Source organism: Xyrauchen texanus, chromosome 2 (assembly GCF_025860055.1).
Source record: "Xyrauchen texanus isolate HMW12.3.18 chromosome 2, RBS_HiC_50CHRs, whole genome shotgun sequence".
In the NCBI taxonomy this organism is placed as follows: domain Eukaryota; kingdom Metazoa; phylum Chordata; class Actinopteri; order Cypriniformes; family Catostomidae; genus Xyrauchen; species Xyrauchen texanus.
In genome coordinates, this window is record NC_068277.1 from 19,577,378 (window position 1) to 19,589,763 (window position 12,386).

Here is a 12,386-nt window from a genome sequence, read left to right on the forward strand (position 1 = left end):
TAGAACACAATGAAATAAATTGTTGCTTAATTTAAACTGAACAACCTGCAAAAATCCTTTGAGTGTACATGTATTGTGGAACATTATTCCAACAAGAGTTGAAAAAAAAACCATGTCATTTTTAATAGCTTTCCACATTAACAAACCTGTGGGTTTTTGCTTAATTTTGAAAAATGTAGTGTCTTTATATGGAGTTAGGATGAAAATGTGTTCTTTTAACTGTTCAGAGACCATTTCAGACAGACAGCACACTGGAGGTTAAGTGAATCACTAAATAGGGAGCATCATATAGCTCACTACGCAGCCAAGTCCATGCATTCCTAAAATCAGACCAAAAGTTCAAAATGTCTGTTTCAGGCTGCATATGAGGTTTGGGCGACTCAACATGTTGGAAGATATGGGACAATAGTAATCAGTACATAAGATTCAGAATTTATAATGCTACATTTTGTTTTAGCGTGGTTGGCAGTGATTGGATAATTCTAGCCATTACTTTGAATCAGAATGATTTAATTAGCTTCAGAGGTCAGCTGTAAACACTCCTGGAAATGACAACAAATTATATTAAAAAAATAATTATAAAAAACACTTCCTATAGCTTGCATTTACAATTTCACAACTTATTCCCGCTGTCCACAAACTTGGACATCAATTTTCAGGAAAAGCATTTGCTCAACTTTGGCTTGTTTGTTTGGTGCTATAATGTAAAATGCACACTGCTGTCTCACTGGTCTTAGGAGGATATTATATAAATTTGCTTGTATTGTTAAGATGTTTTTTAACATGTAACACAGAACTAAGACAAAGTTTAAGAAATGCAGGTTCATAAAAAATTGTCAAAGTGTAAAAGTGTCCATTAGATCCTGGAGAGAGAGAAAAAGGAATCATATTTAAAGTCCATTTAATTTCCAAATAGTATTGTATGTAGTTATATTGTATTGTAATAGACATATGACCTCAACATGGCAGTGCTCATGTAGGTGTGCCCATCACCATGTTAAAAAGCAGCTTTTTAACCAGACTAGTTTCATCTAATTTGTGAAGGCCTAGTTTCATGTTCCAAAAATGTAATTTGTTGTAAATGTTTTAGCAATGAAAAGGTGCATCTTTAAATTAGATGTAAAAAGCAAATTCACCAGCTTCTCAACAAGTTGATCATCAAATGGCACCCTGATGATGTTGTCTTGTGGGATTCTGGTGATTGAGTACCCCATCTGTGTGGCAGTCAGCACGGATAACTCATTCCCATTCAGTGCCATAGACACCAATTCCACATCAAAAGGGATATTACTCAGATAGACCGTGAAGATGCGTTCCTCAGGTGTGGTTTCTGTAAGACAGTCAATGATCTAATCATGCCTCCAAGAGAAATCATGATCTACTCCATTTAACAAGCCATTCAGACTTGCGGTTGATTGAAAAGGGAGGATGAGAAATCAGTGGAGTAACCATTTGCCGAATTTCATTGTGGCTGGTCTCCACACCATTGTTGTCCACAAATGATTGTTTATAGTTTAGCTGGACCGCATAGACCTCATTATACACATTGTCCATGACAAAACTTAGCTAGCAAAGGAACACTCAATTTATAACAACCTATAATAATTGCATAGGATGCTTTCTCCTTTGGAGTTTCACAGAAAGTTTTTGGAACATGTTTGTGAGTGTACATAAATATAATCTTGGGGAGAACTATCATTTTAATCTCCAGATCAATAGAAGTCTTGCCATCCATTCATGGATGGAGAACACCATGGACAATACCTTTCTGACCCCTCCTTCTGCAGCCAAAGGAATGCAACTGTTAATAGTCTCCTCACATATTGTCACAGTGTAGCCTCTATTTGTGGTGGCCATTTCATCCATTAACCCACCATCAACCCTATACCAATGTATTCACTCCTTCAAATCAGAGGACCCAACAATCCGAGGAGTTATCGCCACAGGTGTCCTGAAGCCTGTAGTCATCAAAAGAGCCTTCAAAAAATCAGAAGCTCAAACATGCTTCAAACCATTATAACCAGGGAGGGCCAACATGGAACCTGGAAGGGACTACTGGTAAAGAGGAACTTGGTACAATTTGCAGTGACACCTAGCAGAGTAGAAGCAGGGAAATAAATCACTACCATTTTTTGGGTTTCCATCCAAAATGTTTAGCATTTAAGCACCTTTCTAAAAATTTGACTCAAGAAAAATACGAATTGTTGCGCGTTTCCAACCACTACGTAATGCGAATTATCATGAGATGACCTCTCCCTGCTTTGGGGACAGTTTTATTTGTAAGATAAAGATAAGGCAATTTTTATTTGAGTAAATTATCCCAGAATACATTATAGAAGTACATTTGGCTCAAAATGAGGCTCACTGCCAGAGAGTGGCATGTCCATTGTGATGAGTAGGTAGAGGTTCAATAGGAACTATGAAAAGGGCAACAAACAAGAACAACACACTGTCCTCTGCAAGAATGAACCATGTCATAACGATACACAAAAGCAGAGTTCAAAGTTGTATACTTGCATACTACTCTTACAATTTAATAGTATGCCATTTTATCCCAGGCATAGTTAAGCTTTATACATTGGGGTTGTTGGGGCACTGCTGTAATGTGCATTTGTTGATATGTAGAAAACAAGTTACTGCACACAGGAGAAGTATTCCTCTGGAATGAAAGAGAAAAGGCCTGCTTGACTCATGTCACATACAGAGAAGTGAAATTAAATACAAAAAAAAAAGTCTAGGACTCCTGACTAGTTTTAAATGTCTTATTATGATTGACTTGTTGGCTACTTCAAGGTTGTCAGACAACCATGAGTCAAAATTAATTAATTGGCTGCAGTCCCTTGTTGGCTCTTTCTGGTTGCTTGTAAGGCCCCACCCACTATCCAAGGCCAATTGTTAAAATATCAATCTGCCTTTAAATGCACAACACAGATTCACTGGTTTTATTATATGGTGTTTTTTTACAAGTCAGTTTCAAAAATGTGTATGGTTTTTGTTAGCATCATAGGAAACCTTACAAATTGGCTCCATTGTAATTAAACTGTTCTACATTTCACAGGCCTACAGGTTGGAAAAAATCAGCCAGAACACTGAAGATGAACATTTATAGCATGTGTTTGTACTGTATGTCTTCCAGCATTACATGATTCACTGCTGAACAGATTACAGGATCCAAAAGACCACTGCCAGCGCTTGAAAATGTCATTATACTAAGTAGGAATATTTTTTTGTTTGTTATGAAAAATGCAATGCAGTTGAAAAAAAAAAAAAAAAGACCATAAAAAGTTCTGAATGCAGAACTACTTGAACTGGTTCCACATGTTGTTAATTCTACATTCAAGCTTCATATGACTAGAAAACAGAAAACAACCAATGATACGGTACAAATCAGTCTGATTAATGACTAAAATCAAAAGCCTGCACATTTGGCCGTTCCTGTTGTCGTAAAAAATTTGAGGTATAATTTACCTTAAAAAGTCACATTTTTGCAGGTTGATATTTTTTTTTGCTTGTACACACAAGTCTGGACAAAGTAGGAATGAAGACCATTAAAAAGAAATAAAGGCAAAACCATTTTATAGATCTAGAAATAAATATTAGGAAATTGATTTGTAAAACTAGCAAACAGCCTAGTTTTAAAATGAACCGTTGAATTATTCATCCAATAGAAAAAAAAACATTTCAGGGTACAGTCAGGCAAAATCGAAGTGAATGAGGCAGTTACAAAGCACTTCTGGTAATTCTTCTGTTAAAATTGTGTATTATTTGATCTCTAAAGTTGTTCAAATCATTGTTTTCATTGTTTTTAAGGTCATTTTAGGGTTAACAGCATTATGTTATCATGTTACAAAGTCATAAAATGTTATATAACTTTACACAGAAAAGGTAACTAAGCGATTTTATCACGTTAAAATAGTTTTAACATGCATGTTGATAATGTCTTGTGTCTACACTTTTGAAACACTGAGTATTTCAACTTTTACAGATTGGCCCCATTCATTTTCATTGTAAGTGCCTCACTGTTACCCAGATTTTTCCTTTTTTTTTTTTTAAAGAATGGACAAGTTGGAATTCATTTTTGTGGTAATCAACATTATGCCAAAATGCTTTTGATTGAGCTTAACTTAAATTGAACCCCAAATATTTCTATAAAGAAATTGTGTGTGTGAGAGAGAGAGAGAGAGAGAGAGAGAGAGAGAGAGAGAGAGAGAGAGATACAAATATGAAGTCCTAAAAATTATCTAACAAGAGAAGTAAAAACCATAAGTAAACAAATCTCAGTAGAGGCCTTTGCCTGTGCATCTTGTCAGAATAATTTGAGATATTTCCTTTCCTTTAGTACCAGTCTAAACTGGCCAAATCTTTAATTTGCCTTTAATCCGAGAGCTCATATTCACAGGAGCATATGGTAGCCTTTTATTTCCTGCAATTGAAAATCAAAAGGGACACAATTAAACATCACTACAAAATATATTGAACAGCACAACCAAATGACAATGTGATTGAATCTATTTTGCTCACTGGATGTTTTCAACACCAACACCTGCCATATTTAGAGATGATAAGACTATGCCAGTTGTGCCTCTAATCATGAGAATGTGTCATTGTCACCCCAAATGTGACCATGATATGTCACATTTGCTGGAAATCCACCTGTTGGATAAATGAACAAATGAACATTACAAACATTATCATCAGAATGATAATTTCAGTGAACATTTTCATTAAAAAAAATGAAACTCAGTATGTCCACATGTTGCTTTAAGACTGCAAATATTAAGGTCAATGCAACAAATTTGCTTATCTGATTTCTGTTGCTTGGTTTTACATTTTTCACAAACCAAAAAGTTTCCGGGATTTTATTATTATTACTATTATTACAAGCATCCAGCACTGCACCAGAGAAACTAGCAACAATGGGCAAACTTCCTCAACAATACCCTCATATAAAAGAGAGAGGTAAAAAGAGAGAGGGAAATAATGGATAGGTGAGAAAACTTTATAGAAAAGGAGTACATGGGCAGTGAGGATGAACTCAAGAACTAAATTATATACCCATGACACAGTGTCAGAATTAAATACCCTGAGTTATTCTGAATGGGAAGACAGTCGCACAACAGAATATCTGCATCGGAGGAGTCAATGCAATACACAAGCTTGGTGTCAATAAAATTTCAACTGGAAGGTTCTGTAGTGAAGCCCTATATATTACTGTATATTCATCGATAAATAAACTGAAATGGAAACAAGCTGGTTAACAACATCTTTTCTTGCCTATGAGAAAAAAAACTATGTAAAATTAATGTAGTACAGCATCTAAATAGTGATTAAAATACAGTGTAGCTCTGTTTTACTACTGCAGCACAGGAATATATCCCATTGCTATCTCTCAGACAGAAAATGAAGTCAGTTTCCAAAGTATACCATTCGATATCATACTACTTAAAGGAATTGATGTAATAATACTACAAAAATGTGCAACTACCTTTCAGAATTTGAAATATGAGGAACTGCAACAGCTAGATTGTCATACAATATCTAATTTACAAATAAGACCAAGAAAGTGAGATAAGTCTAAAACCAGAAGGGGCATTTTGAAGGTAGCTTCCAAAGAAACCATCATAAATGATAATGAGAAACAGTAATCTCATATCATACTTCTTTATTTTATTCTGAGAAGTGGTTGGTTAAAGTGAAACAGTGACATCATTACATTACCAGTATCACAGACAGTAAATTAATGAGACCCCTGAATAAATCAGAAAGTATGTTTGTTTGTCCTGAGAACATATTTAACTCCTCTTAACTCATCTGGCAGCATTGTAGGGCTGCTATTGTGTTCATTTCCTGTTGTGGACACAACTGGGTGACATCACTCTACTTGATAGTATAATGAGTCATAGGCTATGACTAACTGTCTACTGCTGAGTTATAGTCCACGCAGTAAATACTAAATGTTTCCTTCCCTTCTGACTTGTTTGGATCGGTTCATATCCCTTAAACAAACAAACAAAAACATAAAAACAATATATATATATATATATATATTCGAGAGTTCTGTCAAACCTAGCCGCAAATTTGCAAATCATTGTTTTCACATGCAAATAAGCTTTGCCAAAAGTTAGCATCTTTTCACCAGTAGTGGTGAACCTGCAGCAAACCTTTGGCAACAGTAGACGACAAAGCTCGTTTGCATGTGAAAATATTCAGTGGCGACTTTTCGACAAGGTAGGATAGGCCTGCATAACATTCATTTACTGGCACAGGGAAAGCTAATGATTCAATGACAGCATTAGCTGGTTGGTCTTGCATGATGACATTAGAGGTGTTTTGAGGTAATGTGTTCGTGAACACATTGCAGCTAGATGGCGACAGCTACCTTACAATTGTTCATGTACAGCGCCTTACTATAGTGCTCTGTTGTATTTTACACACTGAAACATTGAAGGCCTGTGTATTGTTGGCTAAAACACATGTGGCTATTGCTGTCAGACTTGTGTTTACAAAGGTAGCCTTTTGGTCATGCTATCGAGATCTGTCAGGTAATCATGAATCATCTTGTTTGATTTGATTAATCACATTGCTGTGGTTATTTTTTAACTATCGCTCTTCAAAATGATATAAAAAACTCGGTGGAAAAATATTACACACAGGTTGAATAATACAGTATTTTGCGTTTTTCTTTAAGAGCACAACGTGCAGATGATCCCTTAAGTGCGTCCGAAGCATCTGCTAAATGATCAGTGCGAGAAATCCGAATTAAGATCTGAATTCCAATACACCTGAGCTCCCGGAGTAAAAAGGCATTTGGAGAATGGTACTCTTATTATTATTATTATTATTATTATTATTATTATTATTATTATTATTATTATTTTCTGAAATAATAATACAAGTGTTACAATGTAGGATGAGTAGGCTAGGGGGAAACAAAGGAGCGCATGTTGAACCGGGATGTGGATTTTAGGCGTGACAGTGTTCTTGCAATAATTTGCTCAATGTAATGCATCTCAGTTACAGCTGTCGATTACATTTCGGTCAAGGTGCATATAAACATGAGCTCTGGTGTAAGTATACAAAATGCGCTAGACTTGATTGCATACATTTCTACTTTAAATAAATGTCTCGTCAATAAATTTGGCAATTATGTTTTGTTTGGCATAATGCCAAATGATGTTGACGAGGTCGTATTATGACGTATCGCTATTTGTAAACTGCATGGTTTTGTTTTTATTCTCTACTACCCATCGTTTGCTATGACAGTAAAAGCCTTGGCTGCTGTTGCCTAGTTACGAGGAAAAAATAAGCCTAGAATAGAAATGGGCTTTTTTTTTAAGCTTACTCATTTTTACATTGGAAGGTTAAAGACACATATGTTATGAATATCTTATAATATAAATGTTTAGTATAAATTTACATTGCATGCATCATTTTTTTGTGACTGAAAATTAGATGAAGGAAACAGAACAAAGGAGGAGACTGCAGGACTTCCTTTCCGAGCTTGCAATACTGGGCTCTTTACAGGTGGGATTTTTAGCACTACCTATTGTTTTTGGTTTTGGCATTTAATTAAAACTTGTAACTGCACCACAACACGTGTTTTAAACATGATTCAGGGTCATGGCACTGCTTTCACTAATGTTATGTTTGTTTGTCTTTAGGGCTTCTATTATTTTCAGCCCTGGCTAAGAGGGAGAGAAGAACTTCTGTTGACTGTGGTCAATGAAGACTTGGTGCGCTCTCTCTCTCTCTCTCTCTCTCTCTCTGCATCTCTAGTTTTTCCTTTCACAATCTTTTTTTATATTTTGTGAATGATTTTGCACAGCAAATAATGCATTTGCATATCCTCCATTTTGCATTTTCCTAATTTTTTATGTTTGAAAAAGGTGCAACTTTTAAAGACAACATGAAACGTTGTTCGAAACGGGTGTTTTTAGGATTTTAAAACATCAGGGGCTTATGCAGTGGTTCTCAAAATGTGGGTCTTCAAATTGTAATTTTGGGGTGAGCTATTATACACTAGCATTGCTCCTGCAGCAATATCACTTATTATTTACTCAAATTTTTTATAAGTATATTGGCATTATTAAAATGTTTTATGTATTTACATAACACAGAAAGTATACAGCAAATGAATTTATACAGGATACAGGATACAATACAGGAATTTATTCCTAGTGACAAAAGGATTGTTTTTTTTTTTTTTTGAGTAAAGAGTGAACTCATTATTCAGCAAAAAAGTGAAAACTAAAAAAACACATTTCATTGTATTCGTTTTCAAGACATCTGGAAATCTGCAAAGTTCTTCTTGTTTCAAAAGGGGGCGTGGCCAAAAAAATGTTGAGAACCACTGAGCTAATGTTATAGTATTTAATGTTCTAAAAACGTATCCCATTATTGTTTTACCGCTCCAAATTATTCAATCTATGCGGGAGGCATCCAAATGTTTCCGAGATAATCGTGAACTGATTCAGATTGTATTGCCAACTCGTTTCAGCAATTTGAAAAGGACAAACTCAAAAGAGTGATTCATTTGCATATTGAGCATGGCGAGTTCTCAGTCTAAACAGAAAATATTTTTGAAAGATTTTAGCCAGTCAGCAATCCATCTGTATAAAATACTGACATACTCAGTCACAATAACGTCAACATCTAACTGAAACTGTGCTTCTGTTCCACTCACAAAGTTCTGAACTGGGCTAGACTATAATCATTCACCGTTTGACTTGTTTTGCCCCAGAGTTGGCCCTGGTTCGCAACACATTTTACTCCCAGAATCTGTTTGATTTCTGATTAATAAAGGATAGTGTGGAAAATGTAGGACAGAACTTGATTTTAAACATTAGAAATGGATTTGATTGTGATCTAAATTCAAATTCATCTAAACGGAATGATCTCAGTTCAGGAGAATCTGGGCTGTCAATAAAGGGTTAAACTTACAACGTACAGAGTCATGTGACCAAACAACATGGCACTGATCACAGCAGAGTTTGTCTTTGGGAGTAACGCCAACAAACTACATCTGGTAGGAAACCTAATTAAGTTTTTACATTGAAACCTGTTTGAATAAAAAGATTAGAGTCTCTGGTTTCATTCAATATAACATTTTTTAAATATCAGCGATTTACCGCGAAACGCCAACCTGCTGAAAACAATGTACACTAATGTGTACTTTAGCTCATTTTTTCCTTAGAGTTCCAGTATTTACTGTGCAATATCACATTGAGAATCAATGGGTTCATCCAAAAGATTAAATATTTTTGCTTTCAGAGGCTTTATATGGAGTTAGGATAAAAAATAAGGTTCAAATCGAACTGTTCTGAGACCAGTGCAGTGCAGCACACTGGAGGTTAAGTCATTCACTGAATAGGGAGCAGCTTTCATATGCAGCTAAGTGCATTCACTCCACTTCAGGCTGCAGATGATGTTTGGACCACACAACATGTTTGGCAAACATGGGACAAGGATAATCAGTACATAGATTCTGAATTTATAATGTATAATTGTATTTATACATTATTGGCATTGATTGGATGATGTTGTCCAATGCTTGAATCATATTTAATTCAGCTAATTCTGATGTAATGTCTGTAACATCTGAAAAACACAAATAACCAACACAGAAACAAAATAACAATTTGATAAAAAATAATAATAAGATTTCATGGCTTATCTCTGTCAAAATTTTTACAAACATAAATCTGATTTCTGGAGCTCAAGTGGTGCTAAATCAGTGACAGTGGATGGTAAATAACATTTCAAGCCTGCTTGCTTGTTTGCTCACAGAGATGGCGTTCTCCTGGATATGCTGTGTCTGTGGCCTCCACCTTCACCAGCTCAACCTGCAGTAGCAGCTACAGTCTAGACAGCGATTATGCCAGCTCCCCTTTGGCAGGAGAAGGGCCACTTCCACAAGCCAAACAGCAGACACCACAGGCCACGCAGCAACAAACTCCCAGCAGGTGGAGAGAAAACTGCTTTTTAATTTAACTGCAGCAATTACACCAAAAATAAGTGCAGAACATTAATTATTTACATTGTTTCACAGGAGTGTTGAATCTCACCTTCTCCCAGCCTCGCCTAGTGAGAGAGAGATAGCTATTCCTGTACGTACCGTAACAAGAAATAGGCTCGAGAAATCAACCACAAAAATCTCAAATAAAGAAGGAGTACAATAACATATTTAATAGGTTTTATAGTACACTATATTTTTATGTCAAAGAATTATATAGACATTGTCACCTTAACTTAGTAGCTTTCTATAAGAAATCTGGACTAAATTGCTGCTTGTCTTGCATTGTTCAAGGCTCCCAAAAGAGATTATTTTTCTTTTCATCGCAGGAACTGAACTGCACCCTGTTCCTCTTAGCTGGTTATGCCAAGTATGGGCAACCGTATGCTTGGATTCGATCCAATCATGAGCGGCTTGTAAACATTGGAGGAGCTGATAGTCTGGTTAAAGATACACCAATGAAGCTTAAGTCCATCACAGACTGGGTTTCAACGTCACAAGGTTTTCAGATCTTTAAACATCTTGTATTTCACCATGTTTTATTGGCATATTTTTCAGTAATGTATTATTATACATAATTTCTTCATGTTATTAACTCAAGGTTGTTTTGTTTGTTTGTTTTTTTTAATCTTTATTTCTGGGCTATGTGTCAAAAAGAATAAACTATTTACAAATCAGAGGGCAGAATGGTGGTAACAGTACATGTTTGTTTTACCATAATGCATATTTAATTTTATTTATTCTTTTTTTAAGTCTTACATAACACAAATTGTTCTGGGCAAGTGTTAGGTCTCTGACCTTAGGCAAATTCCAATCGAAAGAGCTCATGATGTGGGCACTCTGAAGGTAGAATGGTAATACTGTTTGAATGTACCCTTCACTAACAGTCGAAGCAGGACACTTCTTTTTATAATAATAACATTTTCTTATTTTAGTTTAGAAAGACCCTTTGAGTGGTGTCACCTTCCTGTAGTGCACTTCAAGGCCGCAAATAATGCAGTTATTTCTTGTTTCATGTGGGTGGACACTTACTGAGAGCTTTATTAAGAACACTATGGTCCTAATAAAGTGCCCAATGTGGTCCTCTGCTGTTTAATCCCATCCTCCTTAAGATTTGACGTGTTGTGCATTCTGAGATGCTGTTCTGCTCACTACAATTGTACAGAGTGGTTGTCTGAGTTACCGTAGCATTTCTGTCAGCTCGAACCAGTCTGGCCATTCTCCATTGACCTCTCTCATCAACAAGGTTTTTTCGTCCACAGAACTGCCGCTCACTGGATGTTTCTTGTTTTTGGCACCATTCTGAGTAAACTCTAGAGACTGTTGTGTGAGAAAATCCCAGGAGATCAGCAGTTACAGAAATACTCAAACCAGCCAGTCTGGCACCAACAGTCATGCCACAGACGAAAATCACGGAGATCACATTTTTACCCATTCTGGTGGTTAATGTGAACATTAACTGAAGCTCCTGACCCATATCTGCATGATTTTATGCACTGAACTCCTGCCACACAATTGGCCGATTAGATAAGCGCATAAATATGTAGGTGTACAGATGTTTAGTGAGTGTATATCTTTTTTGTCTATTAAAGGCAATGTTCAATGTCTGTATAATTTATGTTCTTCCTATAGGAGCTCATGTATGGGATGTAGTGAGTGAGTTGGTGGGACTTTGCACCATGCCACCTCCTGACAACCCCTTCTCTCTAGACATGCGCTACCTCCAAACCCTCTCCCTCCCAGAGCGCTTCCTGGTCACCGGGGCCCTCCTGAATTTCCTGGAGATGATTGTGGTTCAGGGAAACAGAGAGGAACCATTCTATGATCTGGGTGGGTAAGAAGTTAGAATTTCTCTAAACTATTGTAGTCCGGGAAATTCATCATACAAACACTTGGAGAGTTTACTTTCTTTATCATTGTTCTTGTAAGAGTAGGAATACGGACCAATGAAAGATCAAACAAAATTGTCATGAAATCTTGGGGTAGTTTTTTCCATTAGCCTCTAATACACTATTTTCTCTGCCCTTTATTTTAGTTTTAGAGGAGTTGAAGCCATTGAGACGACTTCATTTTCAAAGCCTCTCTGAGTTCCAGAGATTTCAAGACAGTGACAGAACTACAAGCCCCTTATCAGAAGATGCTCCAGGCAAAAACTGATAATTCCAATAAAGATACGCTTTTGAAAGAAAACGTTTTGCCTTTTTTTTTTTTTTCATTTGAGAAGACTGACTAATAATTAATGTATTTGCAAAATAAAGATGTTGACAGTGACAAGAAGTCCAATGACATCCAACTAAAAGTTGAAGTGTGTAATTCCCGTGCCACTAGCATCACCAAACAGAATTGAAATCTAAATTTTCTTTTCAAACCGCTT

The 12,386-nt window shown here is 36.1% G+C and overlaps 1 protein-coding gene and 1 long non-coding RNA gene across 4 annotated transcripts; one reads left to right on the top strand and one right to left on the bottom strand.

Annotated features, from left to right (window-relative positions):
- Nucleotides 1-2,855: 2,855 nt before the first annotated feature.
- On the bottom strand, nt 2,856-10,469 carry LOC127662111 (uncharacterized). Of its 2 annotated transcripts, XR_007972854.1 has the most exons (5): nt 10,243-10,469; nt 10,065-10,104; nt 9,785-9,952; nt 4,522-4,653; nt 2,856-4,423 (listed from the first exon to the last, which is right to left on the bottom strand). It is a non-coding gene; the product is annotated as an uncharacterized LOC127662111 (long non-coding RNA). The 2 variants fall into 2 exon arrangements; XR_007972853.1 differs by having other exon boundaries at nt 9,785-10,104.
- On the top strand, nt 6,218-12,189 carry si:dkey-19b23.7 (uncharacterized). 2 transcript variants are annotated; one of them, XM_052153087.1, is made up of 8 exons: nt 6,218-6,542; nt 7,453-7,524; nt 7,662-7,733; nt 9,787-9,962; nt 10,049-10,106; nt 10,342-10,513; nt 11,645-11,842; nt 12,048-12,189. In XM_052153087.1, exons 2-8 carry the CDS (start codon nt 7,453-7,455, stop codon nt 12,167-12,169), a joined length of 870 nt encoding a protein of 289 aa, XP_052009047.1. In that variant the 5' UTR covers nt 6,218-6,542; the 3' UTR covers nt 12,170-12,189. The 2 variants fall into 2 exon arrangements, with proteins under 2 accessions (XP_052009047.1, XP_052009037.1); XM_052153077.1 differs by lacking the exon at nt 6,218-6,542 and adding an exon at nt 6,950-7,067.
- Nucleotides 12,190-12,386: the final 197 nt, after the last annotated feature.

Coding starts and splice junctions, on each gene's coding strand:
- si:dkey-19b23.7 (XM_052153077.1), top strand. Junction 10,107..10,341: donor AGAGAGAGATAGCTATTCCT/GTACGTACCGTA, acceptor TTTTCATCGCAG/GAACTGAACTGCACCCTGTT. Junction 11,843..12,047: donor GGAACCATTCTATGATCTGG/GTGGGTAAGAAG, acceptor CCTTTATTTTAG/TTTTAGAGGAGTTGAAGCCA.